The sequence below is a fragment of the Notamacropus eugenii genome, chromosome Y (genome assembly GCF_028372415.1).
Source record: "Notamacropus eugenii isolate mMacEug1 chromosome Y, mMacEug1.pri_v2, whole genome shotgun sequence".
Lineage (NCBI taxonomy): Eukaryota > Metazoa > Chordata > Mammalia > Diprotodontia > Macropodidae > Notamacropus > Notamacropus eugenii.
In genome coordinates this window covers 970,599-992,363 of record NC_092880.1, presented here as the reverse complement: position 1 = coordinate 992,363, position 21,765 = coordinate 970,599, and the positions used below count along the sequence as shown (strand labels likewise).

Below are 21,765 nucleotides of genomic sequence, written 5' to 3'. Positions count from 1 at the left end.
AAGATGGCAGAGTAGAAAGACGCACATACACATAGCTCCGAACCCACAACACATAGAACGGCTACAGGGAAGTAACTCACGGTGAATTCTGCACCCAGAGGCCACGGAACATTGGAGCGAGGGAGATTTCTGTTCCAGAGAGACCTGCAAACCTCTCGCAGGGGGTCCTTCGCGCTGTGGACTGGGCACCAGGACTGGGAGCTGAGTGCAGCCCTGCAACGGCCACGGCACCGAGAGGAAAAGATCCGAGCGGGCTTCAGGGACGGGATCTCCAGCGGCCACGTGGGTCCCTCCACCCACAGAGGGACCTGCAAACCTCTCACAAAAGGTCCGTCACGCTGCAGACGCAGAGCCCAGCCCAGACCTGCTGCGGCCGCGGCACCGAGAGGAACAGACCCGAGCAGGCTTCAGGGACGGGATCTCCAGTGGCCGCACAAGTCCCTCCGCCCACAGGTGACGGGGGTCGGTGAGAGGGTCTCTTTGGCGGGTCGAGAGGGGAGTGGGGTGCCCCCATGATTCGGGCCCCCCCGGGAGGTAGAAGCTGAGAGGTGGCTGCAGACAGGAGCTCCCCAAGCGGGCGGGAGCCTGGATCCATTGTGGAAGGTCTGTGCATAAACCCCCTGAGGGAACTGAGCCTGAGAGGCGGCCCTGCCCCAACCTGACCACCTGAACTTAATCTCACACTGAATAGCAGCCCTGCCACTGCCAAAAGCCCTGAGGCGGGAAGCAGCATTTGAATCTCAGTCCCCAAACGCTGGCTGGGAGGATCAGGAGGCATGGTGGGTGTGAGGAGAATATTCAGAGGTCAAGTCACTGGCTGGGAAAATGCCCAGAAAAGGGAAAAGAAATAAGACTATTGAAGGCTACTTTCTTGGAGAACAGGCATTTCCTCCCTTCCTTTCTGATGAGGAAGAACAAAGCTTACCATCAGGCAAAGACACAGAAATCAAGGCTTCTGTGTCCCAGCCCACCCAATGGGCTCAGGCCATGGAAGAGCTCAAAAAGAATTTTGAAAATCAAGTTAGAGAGGTGGAGGAAAAACTGGGAAGAGAAATGAGAGAGATGAAGTCAAAGCATGAAAAGCAGATCAGCTCCCTGCTAAAGGAGACCCAAAAAAATGTTGAAGAAATTAACACCTTGAAAACTAGCCTAACTCAATTGGCAAAAGAGGTTCAAAAAGCCAATGAGGAGAAGAATGCTTTCAAAAGCAGAATTAGCCAAATGGAAAAGGAAATTCAAAAGCTCACTGAAGAAAATAGTTTTTTCAAAATTAAAATGGCACAGATGGAGGCTAATGACTTTGAGAAAGCATGATATCACAGAACAAAGAGAGAAGAATGGAAAAATGGAAGATAATGTGAAATATCTCATTGGAAAAACAACTGACCTGGAAAATAGATCCAGGAGAGACAATTTAAAAATTATGGGACTACCTGAAAGCCATGATCAAAAGAAGAGCCTAGACATCATCTTTCATGAAATTATCAAGGAAAACTGCCCTGAGATTCTAGAACCAGAGGGCAAAATAAATATTCAAGGAATCCACAGAACACCTCCTGAAAGAGATCCAAAAAGAGAAACTCCTAGGAACACTGTGGCCAAATTCCAGAGTTCCCAGGTCAAGGAGAAAATATTGCAAGCAGCTAGAAAGAAACAATTCAAGTATTGTGGAAATACAATCAGGATAACACAAGATCTAGCAGCCTCTACATTAAGGAATCGAAGGGCATGGAATAGGATATTCCAGAAGTCAAAGGAACTAAGACTAAAACCAAGAATCACCTACCCAGCAAAACTGAGTATAATACTTCAGGGGAAAAATTGGTCTTTCAATGAAATAGAGGATTTTCAAATTTTCTTGATGAAAAGACCAGAGCTGAAAAGAAAATTTGACTTTCAAACACAAGAATGAAGAGAAGCATGAAAAGGTGAACAGCAAAGAGAAGTCATAAGGGACTTACTAAAGCTGAACTGTTTACATTCCTACATGGAAAGACAATATTTGTAACTCTTGAAACATTTCAGTATCTGGGTACTGGGTGGGATTACACACGCACACATACATAGAGACAGAGTGCACAGAGTCAATTGAAGAGGATGGGATCATATCTTAAAAAAAATGAAATCAAGCAGTGAGAGAGAAATATATTGGGAGGAGAAAGGGAGAAATGGAATGGGGCAAATTATCTCTCATAAAAGAGGCAAGCAAAAGACTCATTAGTGGAGGGATAAAGAGGGGAGGTGAGAGAAAAACATGAAGTCTACTCTCATCACATTCCACTAAAGGAAAGAATAAAATGCACACTCATTTTGGTAGGAAAACCTATCTCACAATACAGGAAAGTGGGGGACAAGGGCACAAGCAGGGTGGGGGGGAGGATAGAGGGGAGGGCATGGGGAGGAGAGTGCAATTCGAGGTCGACACTCATGGGGAGGGATAGGATTAAAAGAGAATAGAAGTAATGGGGGACAGGATAGGATGGAGGGAAATATAGTTGGTCCTATACAACACAACTATTATGGAAGTCATTTGCAAAACTACACAGATTTGGCCTATATTGAATTGCTTGCTTTCCAAAGGGAAGGGGTGGAGAGGGAGGGAGGTAAAGAAGGGGGAACTCAAAGTGTTAGGATCAACTGTCGAGTAATGTCCTTGCCACTAGGAAATAAGAAATACAGGTAAAGGGGTATAGAAAGTTATTTGGCCCTACAGGACAAAAGAGAAGACGGAGACAAGGGCAGAGAGGGATGATAGAAGAGAGAGCAGATTGGTCACAGGGGCAATTAGAAAGCTTGGGTTTGTGGGGGAGGGGATAAAAGGGGAGAAAATTTGTAACCCAAAATTTTGTGAAAATGAATGTTAAAAGTTAAATAAATAAATTTAATAAAATAAAAAAAAATATTTAGATGCTGAATGCAGAGATTATCTAAATCTTTATCTACACCCCATGGTAAAAGGCAGGACAAGAGAAGTTTAGCTGTGTCTATCATGAGGTTGATATTAACTTTCCTTGGGGGTATAAATTGAGCTTTTTTAGAACTCTTCGTTTTTTTTCTGTCGTCTGATGCCCTCATTTTCTTCAAAGGATTGGCCTGGGTTATCATCCTGGTCTGGGTCCTCACAAATATTTCTCATCTGCATTTCGCCGGAAATAGAAGAGGTGGCAGTTTTACTCCTTTTCAAAGCCAGTGGCCTTTTCTCAAAGGTGCTTCTGACTCTTCTTAGAATGTCACTGCCATGCCATGAGTGGGAAGTGCTAAAGCTGTTGAATTGGGTGGAAAGCAGAAGTTCCACAAGATTTTCCAGGTCAAAAAAAAGAACGTGAAAGTCAATGTTGCTGCACTTGCTCTTCACTGGTAACACATTAAATGGACCTGAGAAAGACGAAGCAACTGGGAGCTAACACGGGAAAAAGAAAAATATGGATGAGTTATAAAGTCATTTAAAAAACAACTGATATCATTAAAATACCATATGAAATAACCACAAAAAAATTAAGAATAATGATTTGTATGACTTTGGACAAATCAATTACCTGGTATAATTCACTTCTTCATCTGCAAATTGAATACAAGATCTCAAAGATTCCTTTGTAGCTAAAAAATCCTACGATTCCATTTGACATAGCAAGTTTCCTTTTATTCCAAAAAGACTGTAATACTACAGTATTAAAATGCTTCATTTATAAAATTCATTTTTAAAAAGAAAGGTAGTTGCCTCATCAAAACAAAGGAGATGTCCTAGGTGGCCTTTGAGGTTCATTTTAGCTCTTGACTTACAATCTTACGTTCTCTCAAATCAATAATTCATCTGGAATTTAAGCATCCAAAAAACATAAAACAAATCAGGTGTTAATGCCTACCTAGAAGGCAGGTATATTAAAATAATGCCCAATTCATTCCTCATCTTTCATGAGGAATGGATACAGTACTTTAAATTTTCTCACTACTTACACACATGATCTTATTTAACATAGAAACCAATTTGGTTATTACTACAAGTAATGTTAAAGCAGCTAGGTGGTACACTATATAGAATGATGGGCTTAAATTCAGGAAGACTCATCTTCCTGAGTTCAAATCTGGCCTTGAAATAGCTGTATGACCCTGAGAAAGGCACTTAATCCTGATTGCCTCAGTTTCCTCATCTGTAAAATGAGCTGGAGAAAGAAATGGCAAACCACTCCAGTATCATTGCAAAGAAAACCTCAAATAGGATCAGAAAGAGTCAGATATGACTGAAACAAATGAAAATCATCAGGTAGTATTATGTTAATTTTATACTCAAAACTGAAGCCTAGATGTTAGCTATTTGTACACTGTCATAAAGCTATTGTCTCAGAGGCAGGTTTCAAACCTAGATTTCTATCTTCCAAGTGTATTCATTAATGTATACTGCCTCCCAAACACGAATGTTCTTCTGCCTAGAAATTTCATTGCTTGGCCACTGAGAATAGAGTTCTTTAACTTGTGTTAGTCAAATAAGAAAAATAAAATACAGAAAGGAATGTAAGTCTGAAGGAGAAAGCAAGGAATGACTATTTATAAGCTATATGTTGGGTAATAGCATTGGGTTTTTATTTAATATTGAATATTGAGCAAAGCAAGCCCTAAGTAAATTGAAATGTCCATGTAGGTAAATAAATTATAAAGTCTTTGAAGGAAGTTCATATCTCCAGTGCTTCATAGAATGCCTTGAAGATAGTAAACGTTGAATAAAGTAGTCAAAAACTTCAATGGATTCATGACCTCATCAACATGGCTTCCCCTCTAATGATGCATCTTATAACCTTTCTACATCTTTCCCTCCTGGGCAACTCTCGTTCATTTATTACCATAATTGCATGACAAAGGGTCCATTAAGTGTGCTAGACTGCTTGCTTATTTTCTCTTAATATCACCCCCACCTATCAGAATTTCCACCATTCATCCAAGATCTGTTGGAGTCCATTATCCCTTTGTCTGATCCCTAATAATGCACTGCCAAATATGAACCACCTAGAACTACAAGCAAGTGTCTGCTTTGCTCTTTTTCAGGTACTGCTAAATGAGCTGGAAGAAATCAGAAAATCCTGTGGATTGTGTCCTGTAAAATTTTACATAATCTAATTTTACCAGGACTCCATTGAAGGAAGGCAATTCATTTAAATTTGCCTCATTGATTGACTATTCTACTCTCCATTATTGTTCCAAATCTTTATGCATGTCTTTAACTCTCCCACAACTACATATTTCCTTGCCCTCTGTATTGAGGACCCCTCTTCATACTCCACTGAATAAACTGAGGTCATTTGCCAAGAGTTAGTGCTTTTTCATTTTTCCTAAAATCATATTACCCAGAGAACTTCCTACCATCTCTTCCTCCATGCACTCTGGACTGGGATGAAGTAGGTCTTCTATTTTTCAAGACTTCTATGTGTACCTTTGATTGTGTCCCTTCCCATACTTTCCTGCAGATGACCCAACTAACATTCTCAGTTCCTTTCTTATGAACCGGATCCTTTCCTGCTGTCTAAAAGTATACCCTTGACTACCCCATGTTACAAAAACTCTCACTATATCCTAGCATGCCCAGCAGCTATGATTCTGTCTCTCCTTCCCTTTAGGCTTAAACCTGTTAAGAAATTCAACTACATTAGGTGACTCTATTTTCTTCCCTGCCTCCAAACTCTACAATTTGACTTCTAATTACCATTCAACTGGGACTATATGCTATATGCTACATTTCAATTTACTTAGGGCTTGCTTTGCTCAATATTCAACATTAAATAAAAACCCAATACTATTACCCAGCATATAGCTTTATTTCCATAATTGTGCTCTCTCCTGGTTCTCCTCCTACACATCTTTCTCCTCTTTCTCAATCTCCCATGCTGGATCTCCATCCATACCATGCCCACTAAATATGTGTGCCCCACAAGGCTCTGCTTGGGTCCTGTTCTCTTTTACCTCTACTTTTTAACTTCATGATCTCTTCAGCTCCCTCTGGTTCAATGATTACTTCTGTGTAGATGATTTGCAAAATCATATGGCATGTGTATTTCTGTAGGTAATCTTAGTCTCCTTAGGACTCCTCCTACAGTTACACATGCACGCACACACATACACTCATACATACACACACACACACACACACATACACACATGTGTGTGTGTGTGTGTAGGTGTCTCCTAATCTCTCCTGAGATACAGTCCCACATTGCCTTATGGACACTTCAAACTGGTTGACTTCTAACCATTTCAAATTCAACTTGTCTTAAATGGAAACCATTATCTTCTCCTCAAAATCTTTACCTTTTCTAAACTGCCCTATTACATACAACTCAAGGCATTGTACTATTCTTCCAGTCACTTAGGCTCATTTCAGTGACATCATTGTGTCCTCACTCACTTATCTTACCTACCCAAGCTGTTTCCAAATTTTGTCATTTCTAGAATCACACTATTTTGCACAGCCTTTTCTCTTCATAACCAATACTGTAGTTCAGGTCCTCACAATTTCTCATAAGAACTACTGAAACAGTCTCCTGATTGGTCTCTCTGTCTTATTCTTTACTCACTGCCAAACTGGTTTTGATAAAGCATGGGTCTGACTGTGTTAGTCACTATCTACTCAATAAGTAACCCACCAGCCTCAACTTTACCAGCTGGGATCATGTACCACTTTGCAAGAAAAGTCACCATTGTAATTAATAATAATACTAGTTGGCATTTATACTGATATACTTTACAAAGCACTTTACATATATTATCTCATTTGAAATATATTAGCAATTTTTTTCAAACTGAAACTCTGAGCTTACCTTTCAACTAATTTGTGTGTGTGCATGCATGTGCATGTGTTTTCTTCTATTTACATATCTGTTTCTAATTGAGCAACCTGTTGTAATCTAAAATTAAAGTAGATAAAATGAAACTTGTAATCTTCAGATCAACACTAGTTCCTCCTCCTTACTCCCCTATTTATGTCAAAAACAATAGTTTTTTCATATCTTATCTCTTTGAGACAAACTCCAGAATTACCTCTGACTCTTCTTTCTCTAATACCAACCATAGCAGGGATCAAGCCCTCCTTTGTGGCTCTCATCTCTCTACTCCTTTCTATTCTTGCTGTCATCACCACTCCAGTCCTTAATGGGTTCATACTGGGTGACTGAAATCACTTGATAATTCATCTACCTACATCAGTCTTACCATGTCCCTAAAATGATCAAAACCTTTCACTAGATTCTCATTGCCTATTAAAAACTCCTTTGACATTTAAGGTCACCACAATCTGGCTCCAGTTTAACCCCGCAAAACTGAACATATTAGAGACACAAGTGATATATTTTGTTTTTTAAATTACTGACATTGATTGAAAGTAAGGATCTAGGTGCAGCTAGATGGTACAGTGGATAGAACACTAGTCCTACAAACAGGAAACCCTGAGTTCAAATCCTGCCTCAGATACTTATTAGCTATGTGACCCTGGGCAAATCATTTAACCCCAAATGCCTCCAAAAAATGAAATACAAAGTAAGGACATAGCATGATAAATACAGAGAAGTATGGACAGATTTATATGAACTGATGCAAAGTGAAATAAACAGAGCCAATAAAACAGCATATACAATGATTATTTATACCAATGAAAAGAATAAAAACCATAAAATAATTAAAAATGAATGATGCAAAATTTCAAAGAACAAGGTGTTACACAGATGTATAATATTACATATAATGTCAGACTTTTCCAATGAATTGATAAATTTGGGCAAATGTTTTATTTCTCTTGCTATTCTTTTTTAAAAGAAATACTGGTTATATGGGATGTCTCTGAAAAGTAAGACATAGGATGAAGTATCTAGGAATTGAATATAAAAACAAAAATATATTAATAAAAATCCATTAAAATCCAAAAAAACAAGGCTTCAGAAGAAAATGATTTGAGAACTGAATAACTGGTTATTAAATATAACTTGAGGAATGGAATCTGGAGCTCAGGATGGACCATGGCTTAAATTACAGAAATGGTAGATTCTTGATCATAAACTACAACTAAAAAGAGACTGGAATTTTCCAAATATGATCTAGTGAACATTAAATGTAAGTCAGAGAAGGAAGGATAAAATTACCTATGTATATTTGCCAAGCCAGATACCATAGGAACAAAATAGGAAGATTATAGATTCATATATTTAAAACTAGAAGGCAAATCAGAAGTCATTTAGTACAATCCCTTCATTTTACAGATGAGTAAACTAAAGCCTTCAAAAGTTAAATAATTTACTCATTAACTCAAGGTCATACCAGTAGTAAAAAATGGTGGGCATTTGCAATAAGTTTCTCTGATTCCAAATCCTGTGCTTTTTTCCATTGTGCCATCAGTTTTGTGTTAGAAGGTTATGAATTTGAGTCTACATGTAACTGTATATCCATGGTTTTAGAGTGAGCATCCAACACCAGACAGGCTTAAAACAATAATATTTTCAGGCCACTGATATCAGATACTAAACTGAAGGATTGTGGACTGAAATGGGAAATGAGGTACCCTCATGAAAAAAAGTTGTGGATCCTTGAAATTTTGAAGTGAAATATCCCTGCAACTTGGTAGGTAGCTACAGCTTATCAACTAGTATTTGGTAAATGCCCTTCTGGTGTACCAGGTACTGTGCTAAGTACTGGGTATATGTAGAAAGGTAAAACAAAAACCACCCCACTTTCAGGAAGCCTAGAATTTAATGGGGGAGACAACTTGCAAACAACTATGTACAAAGAAGATATATGAAGCCACCAAGTTTAATGAGCACTGAAAAAGGCTTCTTGTGGAAGGTATAATAGAATTCAAGTCCCCTGTCTTCCCAAGTAATGCTCTGTTTCTACTGCATTGGGACACATCTTATATTCCTTCATATATTGTAATCCTAATGAATAATCAAAGACTTTCTATCAAGAAGGCTTTACTCAGGATCCCCATGTCTTCCTCCATCAACCCTCAATCCAGCCTTGGCCTATGTGGCAGACAGCCTGACCTCAGTACAATTCCTCTTCGTTGCTGCTGAGCAAGATTAATTCTGTGAAGTTTGAAGTTTGAGAACCCAGAGGGCTACACAGGTTCCCCACCGTTGGGTAGGTAAAGCCAATGTGGCAGCCATGGCAATAAACTACAAGACAAAGTTCATACTCTTCAATGTAGACAAGCACGTGGGTGACCTCCCAGTCAATGAAACTACAAGGTATCCCTTATCCAAAAAGAACAGAGGACATTGTGACAGCCCTCAAAGTCAGTCAGTGTAACAAGATACATTCATGTACAGATGAGAGGAAATCTGGTAGAGAACACTGAGGTAAGAAATAATACAAAGTGATAAACAAAGTACAGTCTTTGAAACAGGATATTATCTACTTAAAGGCATAGATTGTTTTGTTTTTTTCTAGCCTTAAACATGGTAGGGACTTAATAGGTGTTTCCTGAGTCAAAATCGAAATATGAAGATCACCTGTACCAGTGACTCTTAACCCTTTTGTGTCATGAACTCTTTTAACAAATTAAAAAACTTTCAGAATGTTTTACTTCTTTTTTTAAAAATTTTTTATTATTTTACTTTTTTTAATGTTCTACAATCACTACCATAAAACTTAGATTTTTACCCACCCCACCTACTCCCCACCACCCCCCTTCCTCCCCAAAGCAGCATACAATTCTATATAGGATCTACATATACTTTCCTATTGAATACGCTTTCACTATAGTCATGCTGTGTAGATGAACTAAAATAAATGGAAGAAATCACATAACAAATCAAAACACGTACACGCACACGCACACGCACACACACACACACACACACATGATCTGCTACATTCTGCAAATGAATTCCATAGTTCTTTCTCTGAGTGTGGAGGGTATTTTGCCTTAGAAAACCATTGGGAATTTTTTTTTAAGTTCTTGTGTTATTACAAAATTCCAAGTCTACCAGAAAAAGCTCTCGCACACTGTGGTCGTTGCTGTGCACAAAGTTCTGGTTCTGCTCCTTTCGCTCAGCATCAAACCATATAAGTCCTTCCAGGCCTCTCTGAAGTCTTGTTCATCATTTCTTATGGCGCTATAGTAGTACTCCATTACATTCATATACCATAATTTATTCAGCCATTCCCAATTGATGGGCATTCCAGAATGTTTTACAATTAATAAAATAAGATAATATGCTTGTAGAGGAAACCAATTATATTGAAAGATAGTTATCAAAATATTTTAAAAATGAGTTCATGACCCTCGTTTAAAAACCCCGACCCAGACAGAGAGGTAGGAAAGACAAGGAGACTGGGAAACAAATCACTGGTGTGGGATGGACACATGATATAGTATTGATGTGGGATTTCAGTTATGCAGACAATTATGCAGAGTGCTAAAGCTTTTTCTTTTAAAGGCAGAACAATTGATAAATTTGTGACTCACCTTAATGAAAATTCTATCCTTCAAAACATGGAGCAAAAACATTAGGAGTGATTATTTTGGACCTGACTGTAACCAGTAAGGAAAATAGTCACAAGTAGAAATCATGAAAACCTTAGAACAAAGATTTTATTCCAATTCGAGTTAGAGAAGCATAGGCATAATTTAAAGAAAGATTTTTTTTGAAGGAAATTATAAGCAGGATCTGGTGGCCAAAGAAATGGGAAGCTATCAAGAATAAAATGCTAAGGATGAATTATTCCAATGAGGAAAAATGAGTGGGAATAGTTTAGAGATCTATATGGCGGTACAAACAACTTTGGCTTTTTGTTTGTTTTTTAATGGATAGAAGACAGAAGCTATGACAGCTCACGGATGATGGATGATGAACACAAAGTAGTAACTCAGTCCTAGAAGGCTATCATCATGAGCACTGAAGTCCAGAATGATCTTAGGGTGGAGATAGATATAAAAGATAACAACAGTGACTGGAATTATTTTATTGTCCAGGAACAATATTGGGGAAAGAAGAAGATTGAAGAAGGTATATAACCATGCCCAGGGTAGATGGTAATGTAAAACATGATTGAGTGAAGGCTGAACTACAAAATCACAGGATGTCCAAGTTGGAAGGGATCTCATTCAGTTGCCACTAGTCTAATTTATCTGAAAAAGAACAATCTTTATAATAAGATAGATAAGTTGCCATCTGATTTTTGAACCTGTCAGTGACTACTAAAAGAGAGAGAAACCACAGGACTGAAGACATTCCAATCTTCTTGTAATTTTCAAGAAAGGGTTGAAGATAGAGTTTTCAAGGTACATAACTCTGAGCTTGACTTCAATCAGTGGCAAAATTCTGGGACGGATAGTAAAGGACATGTGAAAATTTTTATTTGTGATCAATTAGAAAGGTAAATAGTAAACACTAAAAGGCAAGGTTGCTCCTTTAAGAATAGGTCATGTCAGACTAAACTTATTTCCCTTTCTGACAAGATTATTAAGTGGCTTACAGCTCAGGAAAATGTTGTAGCTACGGCATACAGGGATTTAAGCAACATTTTTCAAAATGTCATTCTTACAGACAACATAAAAATGGCTAGAATATTAATGAATATTTTAAAATATTTTTGAACGAACAGATCCAAAAAATAGTCATTAATGGGCCAATGTAAACTTGGAAGGAAAATTCTTATGGAGTGACTCAGAGTCTCTAGTCTTCTGGGGTTCACTATTTTGATCGCTGATGTGAATGAAGGAATAAAAATCAGAGATCACATTAGTCTGAGAGGGACAGATAATATACTGGAGGACAGCCTATTAGACATCTCAAATGGAAAGGCTCACAAAAATCTTGCACTAAAAATGTCCACAACTGAACTTCTGGGGATTATCTTTTCCCCAAAACTCTCCCCTCTTCTGAACTTCTCAATGACTGTCAAGTGCACCATCATCTTCCCATCACTAAGACTCACAACTCTAGGTATCTTCACTCACCTATTCCCATTCCCACTCCCCATTTCCCATATCCAATCAGTTGCCAAGTCCTGTCAGTTCTACCTTTGTAACATCTCATACACTCTCTTCTTTCCTCGAACACCACCAAACTCTAGTGCAGGACCTTATCACCCTGACTACTGAAATAGCTCTATGATTGCTCTACAAGCCTCAAGGTTTTGTCCACTTCACTCCATCTTTCAATCTACTATCAAAGTGATTTTCCTAAAATATATATAGACATATATAAAAATATATATATTTATATACTATATATTACATTATATATTATTATATTTTATTGTAATATATAATTATAATATAATAACTATAATATAAACACAACATAATAATTATACTATAATAATTGTAATATATATTATATGACAATATTATATTATTAATATAATATATTAATTATATAATATATTATATAATGTATAATATCTATATAATATATATTATATATACGATATATAATAATATAATAAAATATAGATAGATAAGAGAATGCTTCCCCTCAAGCTTCCCATTCAACAAATTCTAAGTTCCCTACTAACTCTAGGATCTAATAGAAATCCTCTATTGGGTTTTTAAAGCACATCATAACATACCTTCTCCCTCACATTTGTCATCTTATATCTTACTCCTCTTCACATAATCTATAATCCAGTGACACTGGCCTCCTTGCTGTTCTTAAAAGATGACATGTTGTCTCCTAATGTTAAACATTCTCAAGAGCTGTTCTCTATGCCTGAACTCCCCTTTATCATCCCCATCTCTGGTCTTCCTTAACACCTTTCAGGTCCCAATAAAAGTTCAGCCTCTGCAAGTGGCCTCTCCTGATCCCTCTTAAAGTTAGTGACTTCTCTCTGATGTGATCTACAATAAATCCTGTATGTATGTGTGTACGTGTGTATACATATATGCGCACACATATACATACACACACATATATATAGTTTGTACACTGCTGTTTGCATGTTGTCTTCCTTACTAGACTAAAATCTTTAAGAGCAGGCATCATTTTTGCTTTTTCTATATCTCCACTGCTTAATATCATGAGTAGTACACAATAGGTACTTAATAGATGCTTGTTGACTAAGTCAGGAAGACAGCAATTTGACAGAAGAGTACAATGGATTAAATTTAATAATATGAAATTTGATGGTAACAAATTAAAAGTCTTACATTTGTTTAAAAAAAAAAACCCCACCAAATCAGTATAGCCAGGGATAGACAACTTTATTTGAAAATGATTTCGGGTTTTTAGTGAACTTTAAGTTAAATACAGGTCACTGTGGTGACAGGCCAGTTAAAAATTAGAATCATGTGACCAAGAAAAAGAAAAAGGTGAGTGAACATCAATTATAGAATAGCTAAATAAATTATGGTATATGAATGTAATGGAATATTACTGTACCATAAGAAATGGAGGGGAAAGATGATTTCAGAGAGATGTGGGAAGGTTTGTGTGAGCTGGTACAGTGAATACTAAAAGAAAAATTTATATAATAACAGTGATGGAAAGAAAAATCACTTTGAAAGACTTAAAAATACAGATCAGATGTAACAATCCAATGACTCCAAAAGACTGATGGAGAAGCATGTTTCCACAAATCTCTTCTAATGGAGAGATGATGGACTCAAGATGTACAACCATAAATGAATTTTCAGACATGGACAATATGTGAATTTGCTTTACTTGACTAGATTTAACTGTTTCAAGGAAGGACTTCTATAGGGTGTGGGTGGGGAGAAGAGAGTGAGTCAGAAGGGAGTGAGTGGATAGCTAGCAATGGTGGTGACCTGAGACCATACTATATGAAGATGATTAAAGAAACTGGGGATTTTAGGTTGGAGAAGAGAAAACTTGGGGTAGATTTCACAAAATCTGCCTTCAAGAATTTGGTTACCAAGGCTATCATAGGGGAAAAAAACTGGACTTGATCTGTTTTGTGTCAAAGGATCGAACTAGGAATGATGGTCAAAGCTATAGTCAGGTAGAATTCATTTTGAGGTGAGGAAAATATTCCAAACAATTAAAAGGTGTATAAAAATTTAGTAGCTATCTCTGGAAATAAGAAGTTTTCCTTCACTAGAGGTCTTCAAGGGGTGGTTGGATGACCACTTTAGAGAAAATCCTTTTGAAATATTGATTGAACTAGGTAATACTAGATAAGCTCTAAATAGTGTAAGTGACTTACCTGTCCAGTCTTATTTTACACCACTATTCTTTATGTGATCTATGTTTTAGCCACATTGACTAGCTTATGTCTGATGTTGGCTTGCAATTGCCTTCCTCCATGATTTCCCCAGTACCTGGAATGCATCTACTTCTCACATCACACATTTAAAATCTTTCTTCTTTTTCAAGACCCAATTTACATAACAGATTTGCCTCATCTCCCCAAGCTCAATGGAATCTCACCCACCTCAGTTTACCTAGAGCCCTGTCTGGATTTCCTTTTTGTTCCTGTTGTCTTTATACATTCTATCCTACATATTTGTGTGCATATTATAAATCCCATTTAGGTGTAAGTGTCTTGAGAGCAGGGGTGATGTTATTTGTAATCCAAAAATCACCAGCATGTATCATGGCATTTCATAAAAATTAAGCATTGATATTTGTTGAATTATTTAACTTTTGTCATTCACTTTATATATGCCCATCTTAATTATTCAACACCACTATTGGTTCTGTGAAGACTCAAAGTATGTTTCTGCTTCTTTGACCCCACCCTGGATGCCCCACTATGGCCATCACCACACATAGCACAGCTATCCAGCAAGTAAGTATTGAATACTTATTAAACTTGTTGAAAAAGTAGCAGAATGAAGAAACGACTGTAAAATTGAACAGAAAAGATTTTGATCAATCAGTTTTGATTTGTACTTTAATTTCAGAAAGAAAGCATTCTCTCATATGGTTATTAACAGTTTAAAATTCTGGTTTTGAGAACCATTTGTTCATATCCTTTCATCATTCATCTAATATAGTTTCTTTATACCCTGAAAGTTGGCAAAGATGACAAAAGATGGGAATACTTAATGCTTCAGGGATTATAGGAAGATAGGTACAGTAGAGCATGGTTGGTGAAGCTGTGAATCGATAGAACCATTTTGAAAAGCAATGTAGAATTATATAAAGTAACTCAAAAACACATATACCCTCTAAGAGATTTTACAGCAATGATTAAAAAAGAAGTTCCCATGTTTGCTAAAATATTATTAGTAGCATTAGGGTGTGTGTGTGTGTGTGTGTGTGTGTGTGTGTGTGTGTGTGTGTGTGTGTGAGAGAGCATATAAAGAATTGGAAGGAAAGTAGAGGCTTATTGACTAGAGGTTTAAATAAAATGTGGTATATTAATAGAATACAATATAGCCACTATAAGAAATGATGAATATGACAAATAGAAAAGCTTGTAAAAACTTACATGAACTGATGCAGAATGAAGTAAGCAGACATATACACATACAAACATATATATATATACATATACACACACATATATATGATGTATGTTTTGGTGATATCATTTGTCATTCCCAGAAATATTCTTCCTAACCAGGAATTTTTAACATCTGGGATTGGTCATGTAACCCAATCTTTCATTATACATATGAGAAACTGAGGCCCAAGGAGTGTAAGTGATGTGCCCAAGGTCACACCTATACCAAGCACTAGAGGTGAGATTAAGATCCACTGACTTTAGACCCAATGCTCTTTCCACCATGCCATGTTGGATGGATGATGCTAAAGGAGACTCAAAAAAATCACATTACAATAAAATTAGTACATTATGACTGATCAAGTCATAACAACAAAGTTTATTACACCAAAAGTTAAAATTCTAATCAATGATTTAGTGACAATGAGGATTTCAACAATTGGTGGACTACAATAAACACTTTATGCTGAGTGTCTATATGTACATGATGTCCATGCTCTAATTAAAAAACCAAAATAACCCTCATCTAACTATTATTAGGTGCAATTCACCTGGTGCTTTCCATGGGCTACTTCATTTCCTGAATTCCCAAAACTTTTCCAGAAAGATCAAATATTTTTTCTTCTATTTCCTGTAAGCCTTAGTATTTTTCCCAGCTTTTTCTTGTAGCAACCTTTGAGCTTACTCTGAGCTAGCTGTTGCTTGGTGAAGCTACTGAGGGAGTTCTGTTTGTTGTCAGGGAACTGAGTGGTAAAGAAGGGATGTTCTACTAATTCATTGTTGGTGGAGTTGTGAGCGCATCCAACCATTCTGGAGAGCAATTTGAAACTATGCCCAAAGGGCTACAAAAATGTGCATACCCTTTGACCCAGCAATATCGCTACTAGGACTGTATCCCCAAGAGATCATAAAAATGGGAAAGGGTCCCACATGTACAAAAATATTTATAGCAGCACTCTATGTAGTTGCCAAAAACTGGAAGTCAAGGGGATGTCCATCAATTGGGGAATGGCTGAATAAATTATGGTATATGAATGTAATGGAGTACTATTGTGCCATAAGAAATGATGAACAAGAAGACTTCAGAGAGGCCTGGAAGGACTTATATGACCTGATGCTGAGTGAAAGGAGCAGAACCAGGAGAACTTTGTGCACAGCAACGACCACAGTGTGCAAGAGTTTTTTATGGTAGACTTGGAATTTTGTAATAACGCAAAAACTTCTTATAAAAAAAAAAAAGGTGTTGAAAACATTCTCAAGACTTGATTGGCTCAGGAGATTAAAAGCTCAGACTGTTGATGTCCCTTCCTTATCTCCTGAGTGCAAAGTAGCCTCAAGGAATTCCAGGGGTGCTCTGATGTGTGCCTAGGGGATCATGATGGGCAACTGCATGGGGAGCTTCATTCTACTGAATCAACTCAAAATGTCTTTGTTGAATATCTTTCTACTTCTATAGCTAAATAAATCTCCTTTTGTTAACTGTTGAATAAAAAAAAAAAAAAAAAAAAAAAAGAAGGGATGTTCTCCAGACATAACCATTCTTTCCCCTCCTTGTTCAATTCTAGGGGAGTTGGCTCATAAAGTTGCAAAAGAAAATCTGCATATGAAAGTGCAGCAGCAGGTGGGGAAAAGAGAAGAGAGCTGAGCCCCACACAATCCCTTTGTCCTGAGGGCGAAGACCTTTGGAAAGTATTCTAGGGAAAGAAAGTGTGAAGGGTAAATCCCAGATGGTCAGCAAGCATTTTGCCTTTCAAGTCCTCTTAACTCCTCCCCACATAAAGTACTCTGATGATAATTGGGGGAATGAGGAGGGGAGAAGAGAGAGATCTTCCTAACCCCCCTCAACCCAAAATATATTTTTACAAGATAGAGAAACGTGTTAGAAAAAAGTGTGAGATATGTGCACATTTCCTTCAAATCAAGATGGCGGACTGCTCTGTTAGTTTCTTTCTTTTTTCCCTATGAGTGTTGATGCTTGATTCAGAAACACCAAAAGATTTAACAATCACCTGCTTCAACTTCCTTATTATGAGAAAAAGCCTTGTGACAAAAATGATGAATGGATGCTCTATGAGTTACATCATAAAAAGATTAGAAGCATGCAAACTATCCTCAATATAAAGCTGTCAGTAAAACAGCTTCTTTACTGATTTTTTAAAAAACTGTTTCATTATGCTTTATGTGACTTATCACCTCAAAATATTTGATTAGAAGAGCTAGGAAAATGAATTCCCTGCCACAAAGTAGGGGTTCAACAATTACTTATACCATTAGAACTGGGTTATTTTTGCTGAACTATTTTTCCCTTTATTTTTTATTCTTTCTTAAAAGGAATGGCTTGGGTAAGGAAGGAGGCAAGAATATATAAACATACTTACATACACACAGACATATATCTATATACACATATATGTGTATATGCATATACATACACATGTGTACTGTTGACCTGAAAACTTACCAAGAAAAGGCAACAGGATAATTGCATACATTTCATGATTTAATTAATTAATTAATCAATTCCCTATTAAAGACAACGGTAACATAATGCATTATGGAGCCAGAAATGTTCTGGCTCCCCAGTGCAGAAATCTTCTGGCTTATATACATTTTGCCGTGAGAAAGGAACTCTCCCAGTCGAACAAATCATAAACCCAGTAAGACAAGACAACCAACAAAGTAATGTCAGTTGGGCCTTGCGATTCCAAGCTGTGTAAATATATGTCTCGGAAATCCCACCACTAATAAGTGGCAGGCTTCCTGCCCTAAACAGATAACTGACACAGGAAAGGGCAAACAAAGTTCAACAGAAATTACGACCTAAGATGTCTGTGTTTTCTTTACCATTAACATGCCATAACATAGTGTAGGTCTACAAATATTAAGATATGGAAAACGTCCCATTATTCAAGATAGTGTCCCAGGTTAAAGGTCTCCTTAAGGAATGTAGAGTCAGCCCCGGCTGGTCTCTGCTGACATAGGAAAGGCACTCCCCGAGTTTGCTTCAGAGAGAACAAAGAGATCACTCCAAAATTCCATATTAAATATTATCAGTACATATGCACACATGCATATATACATACCCACACACACACACATATATATCCCCACAGGATTATAGATTGAGTTGGCTAAAATGTTCAGCCCTCTAAGAGTTGAGTCAATTGAGGCCATTTGAGTATCATGGGTCACATAGCTAATAAGTATGAGGTAATATCCCAACTCAAAGCTTCCTGATTCCCAGTTCAATATTCTATCTACTACAACATACTGTCTAAAATGTTGGATGTAGAAAATATCTGCTGAGTGGCCCCATTCTCCATCATAGTCATATCCAACTTTTAAAGTTGTTGTTATTGTTATTCAGTCATGTCTGACTCTTCATGACCCCATTTGGGGTTTTCTTGGCAAAGATACTGGAGTGGTTTGCCATTTCCAATTTCAGCTCATTTTACAGATGAGGAAACCGAAGCAAACAGGTTTACATGACTTGTCCAGAGTTAAACAGCTAGTAAGAGTCTCAGGTCAGATTTGAATTCATCAAGAAGAATCTTTCTGACTCCAGGCCCAGCAATCTAACCACTGCACCACCCAGTATACTACTACAATTTTTAGGAAACCTGTGACTTTGACTTTTCTCTTTCACAATATCATAGCTGTTAAAAGGACCTTAAAAATCATCTTGTTCATATAATGATAGCTTTAAAACTAAAAATTGCCTTAGAGGCTTCAATCAATCAATTATCTATGGATTCATTAAGCATGTATGATGTGTCAGACTTTGTACTTAGCCCTGAAGGATACAATTAGCATTCTGAGGTTTACAAAGCACTTGACATATGGAATCTCATTTCATCCTCACAACAAAATTATGAAGTAATTTCTATGATTATTCACATTTTTCATAGTAAGAAATTGATGCTGAAACAAGTTAGGTTAGTGATACGGAAACTTTGGACCTCTAGGTCCTCAAGTGTGGCCCTAAATGGATTCGGTCAAAGGGTTGCACTGGAGGACCTAGATGGTCACATGTGGCCTCAAGGTCACAGATTTCCCACCCCTCAGTTAGGTGAATTACTCAGGATCACAAAACTGGTATTTAAGGTAGGGTTTGAATTCATATCTTCCTGGCTCTACTTATCTCTCTGTCTATTTCCTATTACTGACTTATCTGCCAGAAGCCGTTCTCCATGCCTGAAATGTACTTCTTCCCCATCTCCATCTCTCAGAATCCTTGGCTTGCTTCATTATTGTTATCTGTTATCTCTGTTGTTATCTCCTCTATGAAACCTTTTCCTGAACACAACTGAACCAAATCTAATAAATATGCATTAGAAGTCCTACTATAGAGGTTAAGACTTGCCCAAGGTCACACAGCTAGTTGCTGTGCTGGTTGTTTGGGTTCTATAGACAAAAAACAAAACAAAACAAAATACATAAAACCAGTCCTTGTCATCAAGAAGTTTCATTTACAGTTATCCCTTCCACGTTGCAGGGGGTTAAGGGCACAGTGTCCATGTGATCTGGAAAATCCATGTAAAATTTTTTGACCCTCCCCTTGTACCAGAGAAGAAGTTGGAATTTTTTCTTTCTGTTTTATAGGGTGTTTACAGTACCTTATTGCAAAATTTGGGGTAAGTGTTTGGTCACAGCCTTGGTGATGGCCTTCACATGCCATCTGTAGTTTCCACAAAATCCCCCCCAAATTTCCATATGGCTAGGAATGGCAGCTGAGACAGCTGCATAGTGCAACGCATTGAGCACTGGGCTTTGAGTCAGGAAGACCAGAGATGAAACCCAGCCTCAAATGCTTATTTAATGGTGTGACCCTGGGCAAGTCACTTAACCTCTGTTTCAGATTCCTCAAGTGTAAAACAGGAAGAATGATAGCACCTATCTCCCAGGGCTGGTGTGAGGATAAAATGAGATAATATTTATAAAGGTTACCTGAGTTCCCAGAACATAGTAGGCTCCGTATAAATGCAATTCTCTGTGTATTGACCAGAAAAATCTAAGTTCCTTAAGGGAAATGAGTTTTTTTATCTTTGGATCTACAGCACATTGCACAGTACCGTGCATATAGTAGGCACTTAATGAGCTGTTGAATTCCTGTTGAATGATCTTTATTCATTGCATGGCCCTGAACTAATTATAAATAGGGTCTCCTTTGCTATACCTCAAATATCCTGCTACTCCCTCTTCATCTGTCGAAAACTTAATCATCTTTAAAGGCAACTTTAAAAGCCACCTTCTCCCTGAAGCTCTCCCAGGTTCCTGCCTCACCTGTCACACAGCACTTTGTTCTGTAACCCTCTAATGAATTTACTGGGTTGTCAGGTCTTTATGTTAGTGTCTTATTCTGTTAGAATATAAGCCCTTCGAGTACCTACAGGAGTCTTTGATAATAGCTTTAGTGCTAGAAGGGATATTAGAAGTCATCCTGTCCCACCCCCTCCAATGATTACAAAGTGACTTGCCCCAAGTCCTTGGCACAATGGCACATCTAGATTCCACACTCATGACCTGAAAGCCCAATGTCCAATCTCTCTCCACTGCACCAGGCTGCTGCTTAGATAACAGTAATGAAATATTGTTGACTTAACAGAAACATAATGACTTAATTATTGATACCCAGAAGACAAGTCTGGCCTCCTAAAGACCTATTGCTGATACCTGGGACATGAAGACCTGGGAGACCCTAACTTTTCCTTCTAGGAGAAGATGTAATCTCAACTTCCTCAGCAGGAATTCATAATGGATTTTCCCATAAAGAGAACATTTTAAGTGATGGATAGGTATTATGAAACAGTATTACTATTGTACTTCAGGTACGTTATGGGGTAAGTAAGTTTTTGTGGACTGACTTGAAACTTGATCACCATTCGTAATATTACTTCTGTGAGAAAATAAATTGTGAGTTCCAAACAAACTACTTAGAAATGAACTTTTGAGAAAAAACTCATATCCTTAAGTTGAAGGGAAGCTACCTGTATATCTTTTATAACCTCAATTTGTCCACTTATATTGCCTGGCTTTAAGTTAAATTTTATTGTTATCTATACTGTATGACATTCAATTTTATTAAAGTCTCCAATTGAGTAGAATCTCATTCAATTTTTAATAATAGTCTTTTTTAATAACAGTAAAAGCATTATATACCAAAGTGCCAGTTAATGCTGCTACAATGTTGTATAGAATTCTAGAAATGAAGTAGGAAATGCCTGAATATAATTTTAATTGTATCTTGATACACTATTCCAAAAAGAAATTAATTGGCATATAAATCATTTCATGGTAAAACTTGAAAAGCCCTTAAAACCAAATGTCTGAATAAATCTTTAAAATGTATATCTAACTTTAATGGGGGCATTTTCTGAA

The 21,765-nt window shown here is 37.4% G+C and overlaps 1 protein-coding gene across 1 annotated transcript in view; it reads right to left on the bottom strand.

Annotated features, from left to right (window-relative positions):
* The window catches only part of LOC140516681 (WD repeat-containing protein 72-like), a 96,606-nt gene that overhangs the window by 3,295 nt on the left and 71,546 nt on the right, over positions 1 to 21,765 (bottom strand). Inside the window, 2 exon segments of the mRNA XM_072627668.1 lie at positions 2,916 to 3,054; positions 3,056 to 3,400. Coding sequence (XP_072483769.1) covers positions 2,916 to 3,054; positions 3,056 to 3,400 — 484 coding nt within the window.